This window comes from Folsomia candida, unplaced genomic scaffold (assembly GCF_002217175.1).
Source record: "Folsomia candida strain VU population unplaced genomic scaffold, ASM221717v1 Fcan01_Sc005, whole genome shotgun sequence".
Classification (NCBI taxonomy): Eukaryota; Metazoa; Arthropoda; class Collembola; order Entomobryomorpha; family Isotomidae; genus Folsomia; species Folsomia candida.
This window is the reverse complement of record NW_019091197.1, coordinates 1140092-1164140: the sequence shown is the minus strand read 5'-3', so window position 1 is coordinate 1164140 and position 24049 is coordinate 1140092. Positions and strand designations below refer to the sequence as shown.

The 24049-nt window shown below is 35.3% G+C and overlaps 3 protein-coding genes across 3 annotated transcripts; 1 reads left to right on the top strand and 2 right to left on the bottom strand.

The window, feature by feature from the left end:
* Positions 1 to 3907: 3907 nt before the first annotated feature.
* LOC110850131 (peroxisomal multifunctional enzyme type 2) lies at positions 3908 to 6516 on the bottom strand. The gene is made up of 4 exons (XM_022097614.2): positions 5935 to 6516; positions 5074 to 5459; positions 4065 to 4182; positions 3908 to 3990 (listed from the first exon to the last, which is right to left on the bottom strand). Exons 1-4 carry the CDS (start codon positions 6461 to 6463, stop codon positions 3950 to 3952), a joined length of 1074 nt encoding a protein of 357 aa, XP_021953306.1. The 5' UTR covers positions 6464 to 6516; the 3' UTR covers positions 3908 to 3949.
* Positions 6517 to 8421: 1905 nt separating this feature from the next.
* LOC110850197 (peroxisomal multifunctional enzyme type 2) lies at positions 8422 to 10469 on the bottom strand. The gene is made up of 4 exons (XM_022097666.2): positions 9881 to 10469; positions 8967 to 9352; positions 8650 to 8767; positions 8422 to 8575 (listed from the first exon to the last, which is right to left on the bottom strand). Exons 1-4 carry the CDS (start codon positions 10413 to 10415, stop codon positions 8535 to 8537), a joined length of 1080 nt encoding a protein of 359 aa, XP_021953358.1. The 5' UTR covers positions 10416 to 10469; the 3' UTR covers positions 8422 to 8534.
* A 6269-nt stretch (positions 10470 to 16738) lies between these two features.
* On the top strand, positions 16739 to 18592 carry LOC118435588. Its single transcript, XM_035851875.1, has 3 exons — positions 16739 to 16971; positions 17432 to 17877; positions 18488 to 18592. The coding sequence occupies exons 1-3, from the start codon at positions 16770 to 16772 to the stop codon at positions 18590 to 18592; spliced, it is 753 nt and encodes a 250-aa protein (XP_035707768.1). The 5' UTR covers positions 16739 to 16769.
* Positions 18593 to 24049: the final 5457 nt, after the last annotated feature.

The window sequence follows — 24049 nt, the reverse complement described above, 5'->3', positions numbered from 1 at the left end:
GTCTTGCCATTTATTTGTAGCAAATTAATCATACATATATACATACGCACAATACAAAGGTATGCATGTATATATGCGGAGATGTATATAATATACACTATATATTTACAAATGAATTAAAATGTTCCCCATTTCCCGGATGGACGAGGTAAACAAATTTGTATATAAATATGGCGTTCATATAATTATTTTTTAAATTTGGACGTATCACGCCATCACTTATTGTTACATATGTAAGGTTAAAAAATTAATTTTAAGGATAAACCATCCACGAAAGTTTAACATGTTTAAACTTAACTATGCACTTACTTGAATACTATGAATTTACACACTTATCTAATCCAATGCAGTAAAATTATACGCTCTTAACTAGCATCTCCATTCAAAAATAGTTTATTAATAAAAAGAAGTTTCATTGTCAAAATTAATCGCATATTAAGTTGCTTTTTGTCCTCAATCTTTTGTCAAATCCGAACCCGCATTCATAAATTCATGCATTAGATGTACAAAAACATAACTTTATCGTGACGCAATTGCCAAATAATAAAATGATTCGATACACGGAAATACATATTTATGTACGTATGCATGCAAATTATCGCTTATTTACATGTACATATACATATTTTTTTGCAACAGGAAGGACAAACATTTACGATCCTTTACAACTAATTTTACCTAAAAACCATTATTTTCATGGCTAGGTCAATTCTAATAGTTGCTTTCTACTTTACAACCCTAATTTCGCAAAGTTTGCAAAGTATCCCCACCTTTGACCTTGATCCGACCTGCCTTCTTCAAACTGCTCTAACGCATAACACTAAATCGTCAGATTTCTCGGCGAAAATCTTCAAGCAAAATTATTACGAAACTTTAATATCCGCCCACTCGAACGGAATAGTTGTTAAACACTTACTCCCAAACTATTTTCGGAGAAGGGATGAATTTCCCTTGTGGAAAATAAACTGTATGCAAATCCTCGTGTTTGACCAATCCGGTGAAATTAATGATTACAGTGGAGAAATTATTAATTGGGGGACTCGCAACGATGTAACAATTTACTTTGTCCTTTCCCCCACAAGTTTTAAAATTTTGGGGCGATCTCAATTTTACTCGTATTTGGACACTTTCCGAATCCCAGTTTATAAAATCTATTTAGACATTCGTCACCAAGTTACGACGGTTTACGGCGTGTTGTCCTCTCCGATTCGGGGATATTACAAGTGGAAAAAGTTTACACGTGGGGTACAAACTTCATTTCCATCTCCCCGACAGTTACGTCTTTATAGAATTGTGCTTAGCAATAATCAACAAAAGTGCAAACTTCCACTGGATCGGGGTTGGATTCGTAAAATGAACAGAGTTGATTGCGAAAATCATCGCGAGTTTGTCCGCTTTCGGTCACCATGCTTTACTTCGTTTGGTCCATTGCTCATCGTTTCGAGGAAGCTCAACTTTACGTTTGACAGAACAAAGTAAAAATTAAATTTACTAACCACATTAGGGATATTTTCCCCCGAAGAAAAACGACTAGCCCAAATTATTACAGAAATTCTTAGGAATGTTACACGTATCTGTATATTTCTGGCATTTTCTTGCAGTTTCTTACACCATGCATTTTTTTAGTTTTTTGCCTTGCAATGGTTGAAATGTTTAGCAAACCTTCAAGAAACACGTTCGTTTAACGTTCTAAAATTAAACGAAAAACGTTTAACGAAAGACGAAAAACGTTTAACGCTCTAAAAATTATTTAAACAAAATTTACATTAAATCAAATATTTCAATACAGGTCCCATCCCCACGCTCGCTTTTTCCTAGGACTACAAGTACACAAGATAAGCACTGCAAAGGGGGAAGATTTCTATATCGAGCGAATGTTGGACTACTACGTCCTTTATTGTCAGAAGAATCCGACCATGTCGTCTGTAATGATTTGGTATTTTTTCACAATCATGGACCACTACGTTTGGACGGCGTGTGCAGTGATGTCAATTGGTTTGAGGATTTCTAATAAGGGTAAAGTTACGGACCTTTTGGTCGCCCTTGTCAGGCAGGCGATACCGCGAAGGTAAAATAAGCAAGTGTAAAATTTTGACAAGCTTACATTTGTTCCCCGCAGAAATTTTTGAAAAATTTACACTCATGGAAATCCAGTGTTAAAATGATACCAAGCGGTATTCATATATGACTCTACCAAAATGGTATTGACAATGTAGTCATAGTTCGGTATTAAAGTTTCGCCGTATCGATTGTAAATTTTGATGGATTGGTGTAATTTTAATACCAAGCGGTAGAAACTTTAATACCTGAAAATCAGTACCTGCTAAATTTCTAAATGTGCAAGATTCTAATTCTACTGTCGGTCCTAATATTATGCTCCTTTCTGTAGAAAACTGACATTCGCCGGCATCCTGGGAATTTTGGGGATGACCTTCCTCAGCTCGTGGTATGATGCCTGTATTACTGCCCAGATTACGAAGCCCCTGGAAAAATATGTGATCCAAACAATCTCGGAAGTGTTTAAGGATGTAGGGTTTCGATTTCATTCAATGCACAACCGAACGAGTACAGAAATGTTTAGAATGTCGCTCAGGCGAATCGATGGAGATCGACATCTTGTCAAACAAAGTATGGAATTTATACATTGGGGGTATTCATTAACAGTTCGCATCAGTTAGGAACGTTAGCAAAAAATACGCTAAAACAACAAAAAAATATGCAAAAAAATGAAAATCTGCGCTTCTCCAAGGCTAGTATTCAGTTGCGATTTTTTCAGATGCGAACATGCCAAATCTTAATGAATACCCCCATTGTAACCAATAGATTTAAAAAGTGGCGGTAGTGACCACAATCATTAATGACAATAATACATACGTACAATTAGCATATTTTTTGCACTCAGGACTTCACCCAAACCTCACCAAGTTTTATGAATTTTCTGGCGCCGCTATTTTCGCTGATGAAATAGCATTCGGCCCTAATTCGGAAAATATACAGAACGCGCTCCACTTCCTCAAGTCAACTTACCCCAACGTCACGTGTAACATAGTCAAAGAGATCTTTTACAAGGAGAATGTCGTCTGGAAGTTTCGATATTTTGGAGGTGATCGACTCTCCACGACGCTGCAAGCTTTGAGCTCTAACGGAATATTCTTGCTGTACGAGAACCTCTGGAAATATGTGGATCAGCGGTATTCCAGACTACACCCAGTATTTCAAAATTTGACGATCGGTGCATTTCAAAACCTTTTGGTGGCATTTCATCTCTATTTAGTTTTCATTTGTGGAGCATGTTTCGGTTTCGTGTTTGAGTTAATTATAGCTTGTATACGACGGACTAAAGTAATGCCATTTTAAAAGGACCCGCTTAAATATTTAAAATTTGTCCATTGGAAACTTAACGTTAAGTTTCTAAATGACAAATTGGTTGGTGCAATATTTCATAAGTTCAGGGTAAATTTTCAGAGCTTGTTGCAATGTACAAATACAAAAAATTATAATTTATACAATGTGCATTTATGCAAACTTGGGGCTCGCATAATAATGTATGTAAGCCTTATGCAAAGTGGTAATTATGCCATGTAGCCTTATGCAGCTAGAGTTTGTCAAGGTCTACGAAGACAATCGTCCTATGCATGTTGTATCGATCTACCATTATAAATACCTATATTTTTAGCATCCAAATTTACTTAATTAAAACAATCACATTTACTATTAATCTCATTATTATGTAATTAAAAAGTAAGATATGTAGTTAATTTAATTCAGAACAGTTACAAAACTGCAAACTTATTTTTCCTTAGCGAATTATCAATTAGTTCATTTGTGTACAAAAAATTGAACTATTTTTAATTACATGAATATTTATTAGTTTTACATATACTTCAGATCATATTTGATACAGTGATTCTCCACAATTATGTGACTTTGTGTAATTTTAACATCCATCTTAGTGCTCTGGATGGGATGGAATTAGGTCGACAAATCCTCCTGGAAAATTTCACCGGAAACAATTTATTATAAATTCCCGAAATGGATACACATTTTTAACTACTTTTGTCAACCTTTCATAGCCAGTTTGCCCGTGTTGAGGTTAACAGCTTCAAAAAATATTCTGGGCTCGCGATGCCACGCCCGAATTTCCAGAGTGTCTCCGGGATGCACCACACTTGTGAATCGTACCTTAAAAACAGAAGCATATCAAATATTTCAGTATTTTGTCACTTAATTCTTAATTTTTTAATTCTTAAAGTTAGAATGAATTTTTTCATAATGCAATTTAAAATTTTATCCAAACATGGCAAGAACTTTGGACCTGCAATATTAATAATTCGGGTCAGGCTTTTAGGGTAAAATTTTGTAAGTGGTAAATTGTATGAAAGTAAAATCTTTTTTGGATACATTTTGTCAAAACTTTGTTCTAAGAGTTAAACGGAATCTTATTGTCTTAACTTAAATAATAAATATTGAGGAAATTCACGAAGTGATTGATAACTTTGTAAAATAATGTTATAATTTTTTTTTAAAAAAGAAGCTCTTTTGATCTGAGTAGGTTGGCAAAAATTTATGAGCTAATTTTGCACAGAAATATTTGTAAAAATTGGTAAGTTTACAGAATTTACGAATTTTTCAATGGACGTACTCACAACAACGTCTTATTTCGCATCGCAAATCATTTAGCAAACTTGCGAAGATCAAAATATTTCTGTCGCGACGGGATTCGCAAAATATGACTTGGCAAATCTCTCCAATCTCCCAAATCTACTGAAAAACACCTATTTTAGTATTGTTTCCATGGATTTCTTGAATTTCTCCTGCTGGCGATTGTGAGGATGAGTTTGCGAAATAATTTTGCGAAATAAGAACATGCTAAATTGCTGCGTAAATTTGCGAAAAAAAATCCCATGGTTTTCCAGCAAAATTTTTGCGAAATCTCGCATATCTCGCAAAACTTCGCAAGTTATGTTGCTATGCTAAATTTGCGAGATATGCGAAGGTTGGCGTGAGTACGCTCAATGTTACCAAGGTCTGTATGAATTGCTTCAGTGATTATGCTAATTATGTAATCCATACCCTGGAACGCTTATATCTCGTAACGTCTCCCCCGGCAAACTGCTTGAGCATTAAATGCACCGCCGACGCCCAATAATACCGTCCATGCAAGTTTGGCTTGTCAGTAAAGGCGGGCTTCGGTCCGTAATGCTGGTTGGGATTGTGGAACTCAAATATGTCCCTTTTCAGCTCATTCTCACCAAATTCAAAATTAAAATTTGGTGGCATTTCAACCGTTTTAAAGGGCACGATAGCATCCGGTTTTCCTTCCGGGGGAGGCATAATTGGTGGGGCAGCAAAGATTGCTTTTTTCGATGTGCGAGATCCCCCTTTTCCCCCGTTGGCTAGCTCGATGGTGACGCATTGGGCGAAAAATAGCGGCGACGAATTTGCATCTTTACCGAAATCTGGGGTAAAATATATTACGAAAATAGTTAATAAAACATAATAAAAATTTGTTTACAGTGGTTTCGCACGGATAAATTTGTTTTCTTGGGTTTTGCGTTTACAGAAATGTTTAAAATGTGACAATAATAGAAAGAAAACCCAAAAAATTCGACTTCACGAAATTTTTTCGAAAAGCGCTTGCCATAAAAGTCTTGATTGATTGATTGATTATGCTTTATTCAAGTGTCTACCAAGTTCACAGTAACAAACCATGCTCTTCCACGAGTGACACATATAATATACAAATATGTTACTAACTAACTATATCTACTTACTAATATATCTACTTACTAATATATAGCCTGGACTTTTTAAATGAAATTTCCCTATACTTTACGTATCGAGATTATTTTGCAAACTATTTATATCCTAAATTATTTTACCAGTGCAAAAGCACTCATAAGCCCATTAAGTAAGTCCAACCCTACCACTCACAATGATGATAAGCCAAGTCATGTGTCCCCTTATCCACGAATTCCTCCAGTTTTGGCTGCATCCTAAATTCTCCGGATGTCGGAAACGGCCGATAAACCTCCAGATAAACTTCGGCCAGTACAATCTTTTTAAAATCGAGACAATCCACACACGATTGGTTACACAAATCCATCATGACTTTGCTAATCGTTGGAAACATGAAGGTGGGAAGAACACCAAATTTCAAATCTTTCGGATCTGTCAATCGTTTCTCTTCAGACCCGACTTGTATCGTTGATTTGGCGTAATTTACAACATCCTGGGCGTCATATTTGATGGTAAATTCGGGAAAAGTGTAGGATGGAATGGTGCCGCGATTCAGATTGGATAACTTAACTTGATTTCTCTTGGGATTTTCATAGGCTAGTTTTTTAACCGAATTAAATTTCCGTTGGGGTATAAACTCGCTCGATATCGTGGAAAATCGGGAAATACTTCGCAGGGGTGGAAAGATTGGTCTCAGGTTTACCAAATATTTTAAGGAAATCATGATTTCACAAATAGGTAAATATTGTCAGGGGTGGTTTGCCCAAAACTGATAAGTTTACCTGTGGCAAGTCCTATTTTAAAGGAGAATCCTCAAGCCCATTTTATGTAATTATGCTTAATTACTTCCCCTTTATTCAAGTCTTCTTTTATGTACAGGTAAGTTGTGCATGCATATCCATTTACGGGGAGTTTCTTAACATGGGACCGTTCATGAATTATATAACCCATGAAAGAGGAGTGGGGTTTACCGCTCCAGTGATATCGTGCCTATTGACACATGTTAAATAGGGAGGAGGGAAGTCCAGAAAATCGCCATTTTTGTGTCACATAACTTATGAACAGTCCCTAATATGCGACTGCAATTCAATTCATTTTAAATCCGTCACGCATTTACATGTCTTCAGTTGACTCACTCATTAGTAGCCAATAAATATTTTCTATCAACTTATATAAACATTAATTAACCTATCGGTAATATATATGTAATTATTCATTAGTAATCTTGACGTGTGTATTTATCAAGTGCCATTAATGGCACTTGATAAATACATGCCGCATAATTGCACACGTTCCATAGGAATGGTAACTTAATTATCTTTAATACGGTGCGTCAGTATGTAAATATGTATTTACAGTGCAGATAAATAATTATGCATCTCTGGAAAGTAGAGGGATTCATGTAATTAGTACATGCACATATAAATATATTGACAAGCTTAACAATTTAAATGTAATTAAGTGCATATAGGATATCCGTAAATAGGAATTGGCACTCCGGAAATATATAGATAGGCCAATATCCCCCGTCCTCCACAGCACTGGCTTAATAATATGTGAGATAAATTACTTACAAATGTACATTACTCCGTTAGATTTTCGGGACAGATTGAAACACAATGGTTTAAACCACAACTTAAATTAATAATAAGTAAAATTTAGGATTCAAAATGAAATTTTTAGCAGTTTCATGTGCGACTTGAAGTAGCTTTATTTGTGTCCACCGACATTGTTCATAATTTTAAAATTAAATAGGTAGTCTTTAAACTGTCGAAAAATGCTTCACCAGGCTGGTGGAATATTTTTGTGCGGGTTTTATGCTGCATTTAAAACCCGAAGGCGACCATAATTTTGAAGTCATGTCTCAGCCTTCCACTGGATGAAGTGTCGTTTTTACTTCCTGTCTAACATACATATGTATGTACATCTGAAGTTTTGTGGATTGTACAGTACACTCTAAATAATTTAGAGGCAAATTGTAATCTGCGGAGGTATGTACCTATGTAATTTTTGGGTAATGATTAATGAGATGTTTTGTCATCAAAAAGAAATATGCATTTCAGTCAAAAACTTGTACACCAAACCGATGTGACGTCGGTCTTTAATTTAAAAAGTCTTATGTTCAGATAAAAATGCGCATTTTTAAAACAACGACTTCACGTCTGTTACGGTACAGGAATTTTTAACTTATTTCCTGTTAGTGATAAAGCGTCTCCTTTATTATTGCTTATAAATAGAGCACTATAATACCTCCGCGGGAGACGATTTGTCTCTAAATTATTTAGAGTGTCTGGTCCATATAAATCTAGGCAGGGGTCATCGGCGAACAGTGACATTTTTCGAATAAGTTGCAGATTTCCACATGAAATGTATGCAATACAGGTTTATGCAAAGTTTGGGTACCAATACAAAATTGGTCATTCCATAAAGTTGTAATTACAATTATGCCAGCTAAATTTACACAGTCACTTAAAAATTGCGCATGGTCCCAAAGGACACTCGTCCACTTCAGTCATACCAATAAACCGTAACAAATTCTTGTGGGATCAATATTTACTTGGAACAATGATAATTAATTCCCACCAGATTGTATTGATCTCATTATTGAAAATTATGTAATATCATTAATTATAATTGCAATCAAGTCAATCAGGTCAAGCATGTATACTTTTTTCCTAGTGAATTATATTAATGAATTTATTTGCGTACACAAAAATTTAGGCAAATATTTTAACGATTATTTAGTTTTAACTTTTTGAACTCCGATTTGACTTCGTGTAATTTTAACATTCATCTTATTGCTCTGGATGGCATGGAATTAGGTCGACAAATCCTCCTGGAAAATTTCACCCGAAACCATTGATTATAAATTTTCGAAACAGACCTTCATTTTTAACTGCTTTTGTCAACCTTTCATAGCCAATTTGCCCGTGTTGAGGTTAACAGCTTCAAAGAATATTCTGGGTTCGCGATGCCACGCCCGAATTTCCAGTGTGTCTCCAGGATGCACCACACTTGTGAATCGGACCTTGAAAAACGGAAAAAGAAACGTTGGTTATATTGACCTGAATTTTATAATTCCAAAATTTCAAAAAAATCATTTTTCAAAAAAGTTTGCCCTTGACACCATCGCATTTTAAGGTGTAGACGATGTGAACTGATAACGAGTACCCGTTCCTAACGATAATAAAAAAATAAATAGGATTTAATTCATTAATTATCCATACCCTGGAACACTTAAATCTGGTAAGGTCTCCCGCTGCAAATTGCTTGAGCATTAAATGCACCGCCGACGCCCAATAATACCGTCCGTGCAAGTTTGGTTTCTCAGAAAAGGCGGGCTTTGGTCCGTAATGCTGGCTGGGATTGTGAAACTCAAATATGTCTCTCTTCAGCTCGTTCTCTGTAAATTCAAAACTAAAGTTTGGCGGCATTTCAACCGTTTTAAAGGGCACGATAGCATCCGGCCTTCCTTCCGGGGGCGTCATAATTGATGGCGCGGCATAGGCACCCTTTTCCGAGGTGCGAGATCCTCCCTTTCCTCCCTGGCCTAGCTCGATGGTGCAAATTTGAGCGAAAAATAGCGGTGACGAATTTCCATCCTTGCCGAAATCTGGTTGGAAAAATATAACGAGAAAAGTTAGTAATTTTTTCGAAATTCAAAAAAGTGGTCTCCCACGGATAAATTTGTTCTATCGAATTTTGTATTTGCAAAAATGTTTAATAAACGAAAACAATATGGAGCAAAACAGAAGAATGGGAGCAAGCGTACGTACAACGACTTTTGGATAGTTTGAACATCTTGCAAATTGGCAGCATAATTTGCCAAAATGCAAAATTTCGAAAATTTTTTACGATAAAATATTATTGATCCAATTTCACTATTATGTGTAACTATTTCTTATATTAATTGAGCCTTGCAAAATGAGTCGTTGACGTGAATACCAGTGCTGGCAGGATCCGTAGGGACATCTGAGGACATTAACATTGAAGGATAGGGAAGTAAGGGGCTTATATAAGTAATATGGCGATATGGCGTGGACGTCGAGTAACCGTGGGGACATTGTCCCTCCGTCCCTACGCTTCCACGGCCACTGATGAGAACACCCCTTAAATAACTAATGCTGATCCTACTACTCACAATGATGATAAGCCATATCATGTGTCCCCCTATCCACAAATTCCTCCAGTTTTGGCTGCACCCTAAATTCCCCTGATTTCGAAAACGGCCGATACACCTCCAAATAAATTTCGGCCAGGACAATCTTGCTAAAATCCAGACAATCCGGGCATGTTTGGAGGCTCATATCCTTCATCATTTTGCTAATCACTGGAAGCATGAAGATGGGAAGGACACCAAATTTCGAATCGTTCACATCAGTCAATTCCTTCTCTTCGGATCCAACTTGAATCGTTGATTTGGCGTAATTCACAACATCTTTGGCGTCATATTTGATAGTAAATTCAGGGAAAGTGTAGGATGGGATGGTGCCGCGATTCAAATCGGATAACTTGACGCGATTTCTCTTCGGATTTTCGTAGGCTAGTTTTTTAACCGAATTAAACTTCCGCTCGGGTATAAACTCGCTCGAAATGGTGGAAAATCGGGAAATACTTCGCAGGCGTGGAAAAATTGGTCGCAGTTTTGACAAAATCGAATATTTTAAAGAAATCATGATTTCACGAGTGTTTATTATTTGGCTGTGTTGGAACAACAGTGGTTTGACCGAGACTGACAACTTGCGTGTAGCAAATCTCATTTTAAAGGAGAATTCTTAAGCTCATTTTAATTACACTAATTCACCTTCCCTTCGCCTATTTATGTATAAACATTTCGTTTATGGAGTATTTCGTGGGGCATCTTCTACCCTGATTTCCAAGTGCATGGTTATAACTTGTAAACCAGTCTGGATGTGACTAGATTCAATTCAAGTGCGTGTGTACTCACAATTGAGGTCTCGCAGCGTATACTTACAAATTTTGCCCAAACTGGTGTCACTTGATAACAAATTTTTATTATCTAGCATGAAATTTGCGAAAGATATAATCTGCGCATGAGCACGTTGTGTAGAGATTTTTGTATCCAAAGAGGAAAATGTGCAGTAAGTTTACATAAAATTTGTTTTTCTCCTGTTTGGATGCAAATGCATATCTATGTATCTCTACCAAGCTTACCCATTGACAGATAGTATTTATTGGAAATTTCATATTACTTAAATTTTTGATCGGTTGAGACTAATTTGGTCAAAATCTGCGAGCACATGTTGGGAGACCTCCATGGTAAGTAAGAATATGTACGCACTCTAAATAAAGTCGAGCAAAATTTGCGATGACACAACGGGTCGTGTAAAATTTACGTGACGAAAATTGCCTTTATCAAAGACTAATTCTTCAACTTTGGATAAATTTTAGGACAAATTTTACGGAACCGGTTGAACCATCGGAAACCTTACTCAACTTTGGGTAAATTGTAATCAAGTTAATTTAATGTGTGGGTTCAAGTTCATTCATTTTCATTGACGTCACGCAGTCATGTCTCTACTTCACTCATTAGGACTTGAATCATGCACAATGCCAAAATTACATTAGTTATCTGTACTATGTATAATGCTTAAATATCCACATGGCGCATATTTATGTAAATATTTACATTTAAATTAACTGGTAGAGCTACATAAGTACATATGTACATATGTGTGTATTGCATAACAAACCATAAATATATATTCAATTCCATATCGACAATATTTACATAATCGAATGCAGTAAAATTATGGACACGTCCTAAACGGCATATTAAAAAAAATAGTTTCTAAATAAAAAATCTATTGTTGTAGTTGCACACAAATTATGTATCCTTTTGTACTCCATCTTTTGTCGAGCCTGAACGTATTTGACGTATGTATTTACATATGCCCTTTCTTAGGATTAGCAAAATAGTATTGAATCATCACGGACCGGGCGCATTTATGACTTCACCAGCACGGTAATAACGGGCATTACAGTATTGTAATGAAGTATACCGTTGTGGCAATGAAAATTTACCACTCAGAAACAAATTATTATCAATCGGGGAGGAAATTATTCCCAAATAAATACCAGCACGAAGTGTATATGTGACGTCACTACATTTCCAACAGTGCAGTATTAATATAGTACCAAGCAGTATTGATACACACATATATGACTTTACCAAAGTAAGAAATACCGCATACATATGTAGTAATAGTTCGGTATTGAAGGTGTATCATGTCGATAGAAAATTTTTACGACCGGTATAATTTTAATACCAAGTAGTAGCGGCTTTAATACCCAGAAATCAATACCTGCGTGACTATACCTTTCTAACAGTGTACGAGTACATACATACACGCAACGATTCTTATTTTGATACAAAGCAATTACCAAATAGACGAACAATTTCACTATATTTTATTTTACAATTTGAGATACATGCATACATATTTACTTACATTAACGTGTATGTACATTTCTGTTACCGACTGGACTTGAAAATATCCACGATCCATGAAATCCAGTCACTTATCTATCTACAATATCCCCTTGACTAGGGGTTCCAGTCCCGGGATTTTTCGGGATTTAATTCCCGGGAATTCCCGGGAAACGGGATCCCGAAATCCCGGGATTTGAATGACTGAAATCCCGGAATTTCGGGATTTTTCAATTTGTCATTCAGAAGTGAAATTACTTGTAATTTACTATTTTAATAGCAGTTTTATATAATTTTCGGTTATATGATTGGTAAGAAAAAGCTTTGAAGAGCATAACCAGTCAAAATTGATCCTAAAGTCGAAAATTTACATTCTAAACAATATTGGTAGCCGTATTTTTCGAATATTCATCCAAATTTTGTATTTAATTCACAAATAAAATTTTTAATACAACATGGAACTTAAAATTTTCTAATTTAGATGTCAGATATTAAATTGAAGCAAAAAGAACGCCGTATTTTCGGCATAATTATGGAATCCGAAATCACGTATGCCCAAAAACACTAAAACGTTACAAGTGATTCCAAATTTTAGTCGATGAATTTAAGGCTGAATGAAAAGCTTTTTGACTGAACGAGGTAGTTCGTATATTTGAGCTTGAAATTTTTGAATTGCCAAATTCCATGTCCAATTGTAGTTTTTGAATAATTGTTCGCGATTTAGGCCAAATAATACTGCTAAACTTAAGTTTGTGCATTTCTGGTTAACATGGTGGCAAACCCTTGATTAATTATTTATGTTTTCTAGAATGAAATTATCAAACTTTTTCTCATCACCTCTCCAAGATAGATGACGAAAATTGAGCTACCACAATACATCGAAATTTTGTATTTATCATAGCAGGCAAAACAATATGCTCGCTAATTTGTGTTACTATCATGTGTATGCCAGAAAATAGCATACTTTATAATAATACTTATGAATGCACATATTTGGAAAACACACATCAGTAGATATGTAAATATTATGTAATATGCAATGTAAGTATTATAAATATGCTCAGGCTCGGTACTTTTAGAGCCATGTGCACCATAATTTGACTAAGTTATACGGTAATATTTGAATTTCGGGAAAAAATCCCGGGATTTGTCACGGCGAAAACCGGGATTCCCGATTCCCGGGATTTAAAAAATCGTCCGGGATTGGAATCCCTACCCTTGACCATGGGCAGGTCAAACCTTTCACTTACTTTCTACTACTTTACAGCTCTATTTTCCCCAAGTTTACAAAGTATTCCCTTTCCCACCTTTGATCTTGATCCGACCTGCCTGCTTCAAACTGTTCTAACGCATAACATAAATTCTTCCAATTTCTATTCAGAAATTTTACAAATATCTCATCACAACACTTTAATGTCAGCCCATTTGAGTGGAATAGTTGTTAAACACCTGCTCCCACACTACTTTCGAAGAAGGGACGAATTTCCATCGTGGAAAATCAACTGCATGCAAATCGTCGTGTTTGACAGTTCCGGTGAAATTAGTGATTACTATGAAGAAATCATAAATTGGGGAAATCACAACAATGTCACGATTTACTTTGCCCTTTCACCAATAAGTTTTCAAGTTATGGCACGTTCAAATTTTGGCTTACATTTGGACACATTTTGCATCCCGATTTACACAATTTTGTTACAAATTGATGAAAATTCGTTGCAAATTAATGTCTATGGCAAGTTGCTTTCCCCCGTTCCGGAATATTACACGTGGCAGAAATTTCCACGTGGAGTTAAGACCTCATTTCCAGCGCCGCAGAAGTTGCGTGTTTTGCGAAGTTTGCTCAGCAATAACCAACTACAGTCCAGACTTCCCCTGAATCGTCTTTGGCTTCTACATATGAGAAAAGTTGATTGTGAAAATCATCGCGAATTTCTCCGCCTTGGTTCCCCATGCTTTTCTGCGTTTGGTTCTCTGGCCGTGGTATCGAGAAAGCTCAACTTTACGTTTCACAAAATACAGTAAATATTTTATCATATGTACATATATATATTGAGACAATTCACGCAGTCCTTAACTTACGTGAGTTTTATAGCGTAATTTTACAAATTTCCAGAAAATAAAAAATGTCCTTGATGCGAGTAAATTTACAAAATACGTAAGCTAATTTTCCTTAAAAATATTTGTACAAGATTGCAAGTTTACAGAATTTACGATATCAAAAACTGCTTGAATTGCTTCTTTACTTATTTGTATAAAGTATATATATATTAGGTATCTTGAAAACCAGCGATTTAAAAAGTATTCCCATTTTTACATACCTTAAGAAGCTAGAATTTTAAAATATATCTGTTTTATGGCACGTGCAAAGCTCCAATGTTTTCTTATTTTCGGGATAAATTAACAAAAAAGTGATGAAAAATTATCCGGTGCCAAAAATGGATATTGAAATGTGTCAAGCTTACAAATATATACTAATTTATACCTTCCATACATTCAAAAGTATTTACAGACTGAAAATAAATACAAGCCAAAATGTAGTTAACTTACTTATCTACAGAGCTTTTTAATTAGCCACAGTTCTAATTAATTAGTAATTGATAATTAGAATACAAATATTTTGTCTAATTAATTGGTAGCTAGTAATTAAACTCAGGTTGCTAAGTAAGCCAATTAATTAGCTAATTAATTAGAACATTGACCAATTAATTGGTGATTATTAGTGATTTTCTAATTAATATTAAATGAAGTAATTAAAATTAGCTTCGGTGGTACTAGTTAACGTTAATTAGTAATTAATAATTAGCTTAAATATGCCATTTAATGCTACTTACCCTGCTTATCTAATGCATATTTATTTCTAATCAGGTCCCATTACCACTCCAGCTTCACGGTTGGATTGCAAGGAACCAAAATAATACTTTACAAAGGGGAGGAATTTTTCATAGAAAAAGCACTCGACTATTACGTCCTTTATTGTCAAAAAAATCCCACCTTCTCATCCGTACTAATCTGGCATTTTTTCACAATTATGGACCATTACGTTTGGACGGCGTGTGGAGGAATTTCGATTATTTTGTGGATTTTTAATCTTGGTCAGGTTCCCGACCTAGTGGTAGCCTTCTTAAGGCAAAGTATATCACGAAGGTAATACAGATATATATTTACATATTTCAGGTGCATACATATATTCAAAAAATATTTTATTCAAAATTCATTCATTTTCTAAGTTGAAAAAATCATTCATTAATTTTAAATTTGAAAAATATTTGTTCATTCAACTTATTTTGAACGAACTTCTCAAGTTACCCCATTTATTAAGGGTACAAAATTAATAAACCCTTACAACGAATATAACCAAGGGGTGAAAGAACTGTTTCATACGTTAAAATGAATTTCCTGTTAAGTTGACATATATATTCCCTATGACCTTTAGATGACCTCTGAGGTCAAAATGTAGGCCACCATTAAATTCTTCGTTGAAAAATAGTTAAAAATGATGTGTCACATGCCAAAACTGACACGTGACACTTTTTCGTCACTTTTAGTCACTGTGACGATGTCATCGTCACAGGTGACGTCTAATTAGAGTTGCCAGTGAGTCGACTCATTGAGTTGTGAGTCGAAGCAAGCCGAGTCAGAAGCAAGCCGGCTTGGCTTGACTCGACTCATTAAGAATCTGAGTGAGTCGAGTGAGTCGAGTGAGTGGAGGCAGCTTATTGACGAAGCATATGTACATACGTGTACGTGCATTTTATGTTTACAAGTTGGAGAGAAATGAATTTGTTTGTGCATGTGTGTAAGTACGAGGAGGCGGAGCCAGCCGGCTTATTGAGTGAGTCAAGCCGAGTCCAACTCAATCACAACTCACAACTCAATAAGCCAACTCATTGAGTCGACGGCTTACTTGAGGTCAACTCGACTCGGCTTGACTCGACTCACTCAATAAGCTGAGTAAAGCCGAGTTGAAGTGGCAACTCTACGTCTAATCGCAAAATGACATGAATTTTCGAATTCTTCATTGAAAAATAGTTAAAAATGATGTGTCACATGTCAAAACTGACACGTGACACTTTTTCGTCACTTTTCGTCACTGTGACGACGCCATCGTCATAGGTGACGATGTCACAGTGTCCATCTTCGAACTTGCCCTGTCCCTTGACGTTGTGAGTTAACGTTAAAAATTTCAAGTCTCTATGTCTTTCCGTTCAAAAGTTATCGGACCAACGGACAGACGGACAGACAGACGGACATAACGATCTTATAAAGGGCTTTCACCCCTTAATAAAGAACAAAGTATTGATCCATTTTTCATTAATATGAAATGAATAAATATTTATTCAGTATTCATTCATTCAACAAATTTTAAAAAATTATGATTCAAATTTTTGTTTTAAATATATTCATTCATTGCTCGTTATTTTAGTGAATTAGTTAATCAGTCATTTGAGAATGTGAATATGTATATAAAATGCATATTTGACAGTTTTAAATTATTGGGAAACTGTTTACTTAATTTTATGAATTTTGGTTTCGATTCTGTAGAAAAATTTCGTTCGCCTCTATCCTCGCCATTTTAGGGATGACGGTCCTAAGCTCGTGGTACGACGCATGTGTAACCTCCCAGATCACGAAACCCCTCGAGAAATACGTCATCCAAACAATTTCCGAAGTATTTTACTATTTTGGGTTTAAGTTATACCCGAGAAATGACGACATAAGTGGAGGAATGGTGAGACTATCGATCAGACGGATTGACGGTGAAAGACACCTTTTCAAAAAAAGTATGGCATTGTTAAAATAAATATGAAAAGTCAGACAAAATCAAAATGTGTACATAGACAATACCCTTCGTTCAAGAAGATAAATAATATTTACAATGGGGGCGTAAACCATGTTCAACCCAGATTATTTTTTGCCCAGCTTAGCTTGTAGAAACAACATTTATTGCGACACTTGCGCAAAATTCAGAGCGTTGTCAGTTATGGGTACCGCAAGTTAGCGAAAACGCTAAGTTTTCGACTGAATCAATGACTTACGGAAGCAGCTCAGATCTTTACCTTGCATTGCTTCATTGTGAATACATACGGAGCATTTTCGCGAACTTGCGAAATTCTCTGGATTTTGCACACCTGCACAAGTTCCTCACCAAATTTTGTTTCCAAAGAGTTGGTCTAAAAAAATCTGGGTTGAACATGGTTTGCGCCCCTATTATTATTTAATAGTATATTTTTTTATATTCAGGCCTTCACGTAAATCTCACCATATTTTATCAACTACCCGGCGCCGCCATATTCGCTGATGAAATCGCGTTCGAGCCAAACTCCGGCCACGTGCAGAATGCCCTCCATTTTCTCAAATTAGGTTATCCCAACGTCACGTGTAACATAGTCAAAGAAATCTTTTACAAGGAAAACGTCGTCTGGGAGTTTCTATATTTTGGCGGTGATCGCCTCTCCGCGACGCTGAAAACTTTGAGCTCAAACGGAATATTCTTATTGTACGAGAAGCTCTGGATATACGTTGATCTGGATCAACGTTATGCTCGAATGCACCCGGTAATTGAAGATTTAGCTATTGGGGCATTTCGAAACCTTTGGGTGGCTTTTCAATTACTTTTAGTTCTAATTGGAGGAGCATGTTTATGTTTTGTGTTCGAGTTAAGTATAGTTTACGTCAAACGGATTCGAGTAAGCACATTTTACGTTGTCTCAAATTGTAAATATGTACATAAGAAATAAATAAATTTATAGTGGTAGTAAGTAATTCATAACACAATTTTAAGAATATTTAGTTAAATATGCAATTTTGTACATATGTACATGGTTTGAGATTGTCCAATTTTTGATGTTCTTGTGATGAATGAATAGCAATAAGAGGCCTCAAAAAGAAATAGGATCGATAAATGAGAGATTTAAAAAAATCTGATCCAAAATTATCGACCTTGCCGTGTCTCCATTGCATTTCTAAATATTATTTGATATATAGGGACTATCAGGAGTAACTCACAAATTTTAACGCACGTATGTGTTTAAAAGCGGAATACTTAACTTTCATTGTAGTGTAGGGAGTCGTTGATTTTTTTGAAAATTTATTATTCAGACTCTACATATTTGTACATACGATATTCTTGGCATGATCATCGATCACGTTATTACTTATTAACATACGTCGGATATGAATGAAAAATGACTTTTTCCATTTATTGACGTACAGTCGCCAAACTTTCTGAGAATGTTTATGGTCACTAGTAGGTCACGTAGGTCAAAGCATATTTTCTCATATTGGTCATATTTGCAGGTTTTAGGACATATTCATATTCCCGATCATATTTCGGGATGTTTCGTTTATTTTATCATTTTTGGCCAAATTCTAAGATTTGGCAATCAAATCGACAGAAAATGACAAAAAATTCAGTTTTCTCAAAATGATTGATTGTGAGAAACTTTCAGAAATTTACGTTCACTTTCGCCTAAGGTGATTTAATTCATTGGGAATGCATTAAATAACCCCAGAACTTGTTTATTTGATAAAAATTGAGCAATACAGGAAAACATATCAAAAAATTAAGCCAAAAATTTAAAAAATAAAGTCATTTTTATGGTCATATTTTTGGGGATTTTTACGGTCATTTTTCATTCATATTTTGAGGTTTTATCGGTCATTCATATCCGACGTCTGCTTATTAATGTAATTATTTTATTTTGTTTAAATTTCTGACTATTTTCGTACATTATATTAAATACGGTACGTTGTCTTGAAAATATAAAATCTACACTATTGTTTACTATAATGAGGGTATTCTCGTATCCTTAGTATCGTAAAAAAGTTTATGAAGAAAAAGACAAGAGGTCAAGCTTCGTAAAAATCTTAACGTGATTTTTGATGACGAAATCTTACGGCGCTTACAAAATATTGTAAATTCGTAACCGTCGTAAGTTATTTTACGATACGAAGAATGCTAAGGATACGAAGGAACAATGAATTCCTTCAAAGTATTACTAAGTATTTTATAATGCATTCGATGGTACATATTCCTATGGAATATGTACGCATCCAAATCCAACCAGGTTCATATTTTTGTGAAGGGCAATTATGTATGTAAATAAACCCTTACAAACGAATATAAAAAAGTAGCGTCAGAACGATCGAAATTTCCTTAAAAATGACATCATATCTGACAATTATATATTTTTGACCCCTGACCTCGTCCTCATGGTCATGAGGTCAAAAATATTAACGTCCTTGAAATCGGGGTCAAATTTCCTTTAAAATGACACCCCATATGACAATTAAGTATCTTTTTGACCTGTGACCTCGTCCACAAGGTCATGAGGTCAAAAATATTAACGTCATTGAAATCGCGGTCAAATTTCCTTTAAAATGACACCCCATATGCAAATTAACGTGAATTTAATTTTGGACCACACCCCCTGGCGCTGTGGGGGGTGGTCCGATTGACCCAATTTTCGAACTCGACCGAGAACTAAAAATTAGAAGCACAATGGCGAAAACCGCTTCTAATTATGTTGAGGCATTCTAAAGATATCCTGCTTACGGACGGACGGACGGACGGACTGACAGACAGACAGGCAGACGGACAAAGTGATCACAATAAGTAGCTGACGCTACTTAATAACCACACGTGCGCAAGTTGTCAAGCACATTTTTAAGCCCAGTGTTGGACAATTTTTTTTGCCCACCTTGTTTTTCTTGTTCCTGGCTTTAGTATGGATACGAATTCATACATAATTTACATATGCGCGGATTATTTTGCAGTAATATTACAAATGTCGCGTAACTAAGCTTCTTACAATGAGGAGATGCAAGGTGGTCATCTCCGAGTTTGACCGGGCTAATTTGAAATTGGCCACCCCAGAAATAAGCGAAGTTGTACTTTTTGGTTTTCCAGATTGGATGTTTCTCCCGTGACGGAATTTTTAAAAAAGTTCAGTCAAAATCCGGAGTTTTTAAAACTGCAATTTTTCGAATTTTCACACTAGTTCAAAAATTAAACCCGATTAAACCAGATTTCAAACACTAAAGGTTTTAAAAAATTCTGAAGTTCGCTGATTGTTTTTAAATTCCGCCACGGGCGAAAATATGCAAATTCTGGAAAACTAAAAAATGTGGGTTCGCTTATTTCTGCGAGTGAACAATTAGATTATCTAGCCCGGTCAAAATCGGAGATAAAGACCTTACATATACCTACGCATTATTTATATTATTCTAGATATTTAATATAATCAGCATACCTTTATATCAAACGGGATAAAACATGATTTCCCTGGCTCAGAAATATCGTGAATATTTTATTTCACCATCCACTCTCATATTCGAGCTTCTCATAAACTTAAATAAATTGTAAAATATTCCCAAGTTTTCCATCATTCCAGGTTTTCTTATTTCATTTCAAATTTCTTACCATTTCTGTGTAACAGAACATTCCAGGATTTTAAAATGCTGCCGAATTATTTGACCACAGTGCTCTCATTCGTTTCAAAAACGTGGCTAACTTTCAAAATCTTCTTAGACCAGTTTCTAAATCGAAATCCACTCCAATTTTTAATAGCTATTCGTCTCGAGCAAGTAATTTATGTACCCTTGACAAAAAAGCAACATACATTTGCTCACTTTTCCTTCACAGTATTTGTACTCCATACATTTTACTGCTTTCTGCGTTTAATGTGGCTATGGAAAACTGGACTTGGTGGTTCAAATGAAAACCTAAATTTCGAAATAATTCGAATTTACCTTCTCATATTTTTTACTTTTCTCCCTCTAAGTTGCTCCGCAATGGGGTTCGTCCTAGCTAAAAGGTTCGGGACCGTAGTCGCTATTATGAATTCTTTGCGAGGCCTGACGAAATTTGCACACGGTAATAATCAGTTTTTTTGACATTTCAATATTTTTAAGTCTGAAAATCTTGGAGCAGATAGAAAAATTATGTCGTATAATTTCCAAGCAAACATTTTACGTTGTACGTACGTAAAACTTCTTGATGAAATATTCATAGTACTACTAAATATGATAATACACTGTAAAAAATGTGGTGAAGTCACGTATACACCCCGTGATGGTATTAATTTGGTGATAATTTCTCCCCGGGTTGGTAATAGTTTGATTCTGACTGGTGAGTTTTCATCACCACGTCGGTGTATATTTTACGGTATACGGTAATGCCCGTTATCACCGCGCCGGTTAAGTCATATATGCACTCCGGTTGGTGATGATTCAATACCGTTTTTCCAAGAGTATACAGTAATATATATACAGTGCATACTGTATATATTGATCGTATCATATCTACATAATATGTAGATATTTACACATATTTACATATTATGTAAATATGTGGATAATTGCAACTAATCAATAATAGTCAATCTAGACGTCACATGGATTTTCTTATTCCAAATTGGGATGGAATTTTCCAGCCCTGGTTTAACTTTTTCTAATTTTGTCGTGAATTGATCATGCACACAAAAACTTATGTAGGGCGTCGAAATGGGTCGAAAATTGTCTAAGATTAAGATAGATATATACAATGAAATAGCTTTTCTTCGCACTCTAACGATTTTCGAGTTTGAGGGCTTAAAATTTGCATAATGAGTAGATCAATAATCCGTAATAAAATTGTTGGGCGGGGGCGCTTAGCCAATTTTCGAGATAAATGACAAAATGTTCGAATTTTTTGCTAATTTTGAGTTTTTTTCACACTCTTCAAAATTTGTTTGACATTACCTACACAGAATTAACTGACAAAATATTCACGGTCCCAAAAAAATTTGTTGCATAAAATGCGAGTTTTGGGCACGCTTGCCGTGACATCGTTTTCGAAATGTCAAGTTGATTCAACCGTCCATAGAGTGAGATATAATTTTGTAGACGGAACAAGATTTCCCTTCGGTGAATGAACATGAAAATCACGTGGTATTTTGGTTTTAATTCAAACGTGAACATTACCACCTGTCATTTCATGATGGTCTGATTTCTAAAGGTTCTCAAATTTTTTCAGAAATCAGACAAAGCTGTCCTTCCACAATGGAGTCTCCTCGCAACTTCAACATTTTGACAAAAGCTATGAAATATTTTCTCTGGCTGAGCAAATACCCCATGCAAGTTATTATCATGACCATGGTACTTTTCGGCGTCGACCTACTTGACCTGCCAATAAGGACAATAATTTCCATCGGGCCAAACATTTTTTCATTTCTCATTCGCTCCATTTTGATAATAACTTTTATAAATGAGTTGTTGAAATCGATCAATGCTTTCTTCATTCTTGGTTTAACGGTGGTATGTTCGGCTAGCGAAGTGCTTCATGTCTTGAACAGTTTAAATTATAAGAGAACAATCTGGATTGAGAGAAATTTACAAACTCGTGAAATTCAGCTTTATCGACAATTATCAGTTTGGATGGGATTCACTAATAAAAATTTTTGTTATTTTGCCGTCCCGCCGTTACTATTCTTTGGAGTTTCGTTTATAATATTGGGGCTTTATGGGACAGTCCGGATGCGAGATCGGATGCCATTTTTGCTATATTTGTTGCTGCCCATTTCGAGTTTAATGGCTTCCTCGTTTGTTGTATTTATGATACCAGAAGCAGCCAAAGTGTATGAAGGGTCAAACTTGTATTTATGCAAGACGGGTAAGGATTTGGGAAGGGGGACGTGGGAGAAGAAGGTCGTCAGGGCGTTGAGACCAGTGGCTGTTCAGATCGGACCATTCGGCTTGGTTAGAAATAATTTGATGAAGATTGTTATTAGCGTTTTGACCGAGCATACTTCCAACTTGTTGATAACGTTTTGAACAATGTGTAAATGTTTAAGGGGAAATTCCCTGTGAAAATATATGCATTCTGGACACCACAATGTAAATAAACGTGTACAATTTGCTTATCACATACATACATAGATGAATGAATGAATGAATGTACTCCTCTTTTTTCGGCTATAAAACCTCGACGTCACCCCGGCAATGCTTTTAAAGACTAATGAGAGTGATGACGTCGAGGGTTTTATAGTCGAAAAACAGGAGTATTTATATTTTATTCTGTCTCCCTTCGAGTATGCACCCATATATAGAAGCCTTAGCAAAGACAGTTCGGACAAATTTTTCCAAAATTCTACATAACTAAACTCGACACAGGTTTATGTTTAATTTGATAATAAATACTCGTTGATCAAGTTGATATGTAGAGTGATTAGCATTCACATTATTAAAGATTTCCGAGTCTTATATTATGTCAAGTTGTCTCATTTTATGGAGAGACAAAAAAAACAGTATTGCAGGCTAATATATATCTAAGAATCTGTTAATTCGTGATTTCTAAATAATTTAAAATTAAAATAATTTAGGGCTGATTTGACGCCGCAATAATTGTTGGACAAATACATATATATATTTTTACAAATATTTTTCTATCAACAACATTTGCCGTAATTACTCATGGATATATATGCAATGGAGAATGTCTCTAAATATCTACACAGCTTATTGTGGTTGGCATGAAATAGTAGAGATTTATTATGTAGCATTTTAAGCATATTAAATATGTATGTAACATTTCGTTTTAAAGTGAAATTTTGCATATTTTCGAGTTTTAGATAAATATCTAAAACCCAAAGTATGCAAATATACAATTTGAGTATGCGAAATATACATTGCAAAATTGTGTATATACATATAAGCAATGTCTCGTGTGAGCAACTTTTGCAGCTACCTACTTTAGGAACGTTCACATATTATGGCATCAAAAAGTGGGCTGGATAGTTTTGGGGTGACATCTTACTATTATTAAAATGAGTAGGATAAGGCATGGATGGGTGTTCAAAAGATTGCAATTTTTGGTGACGT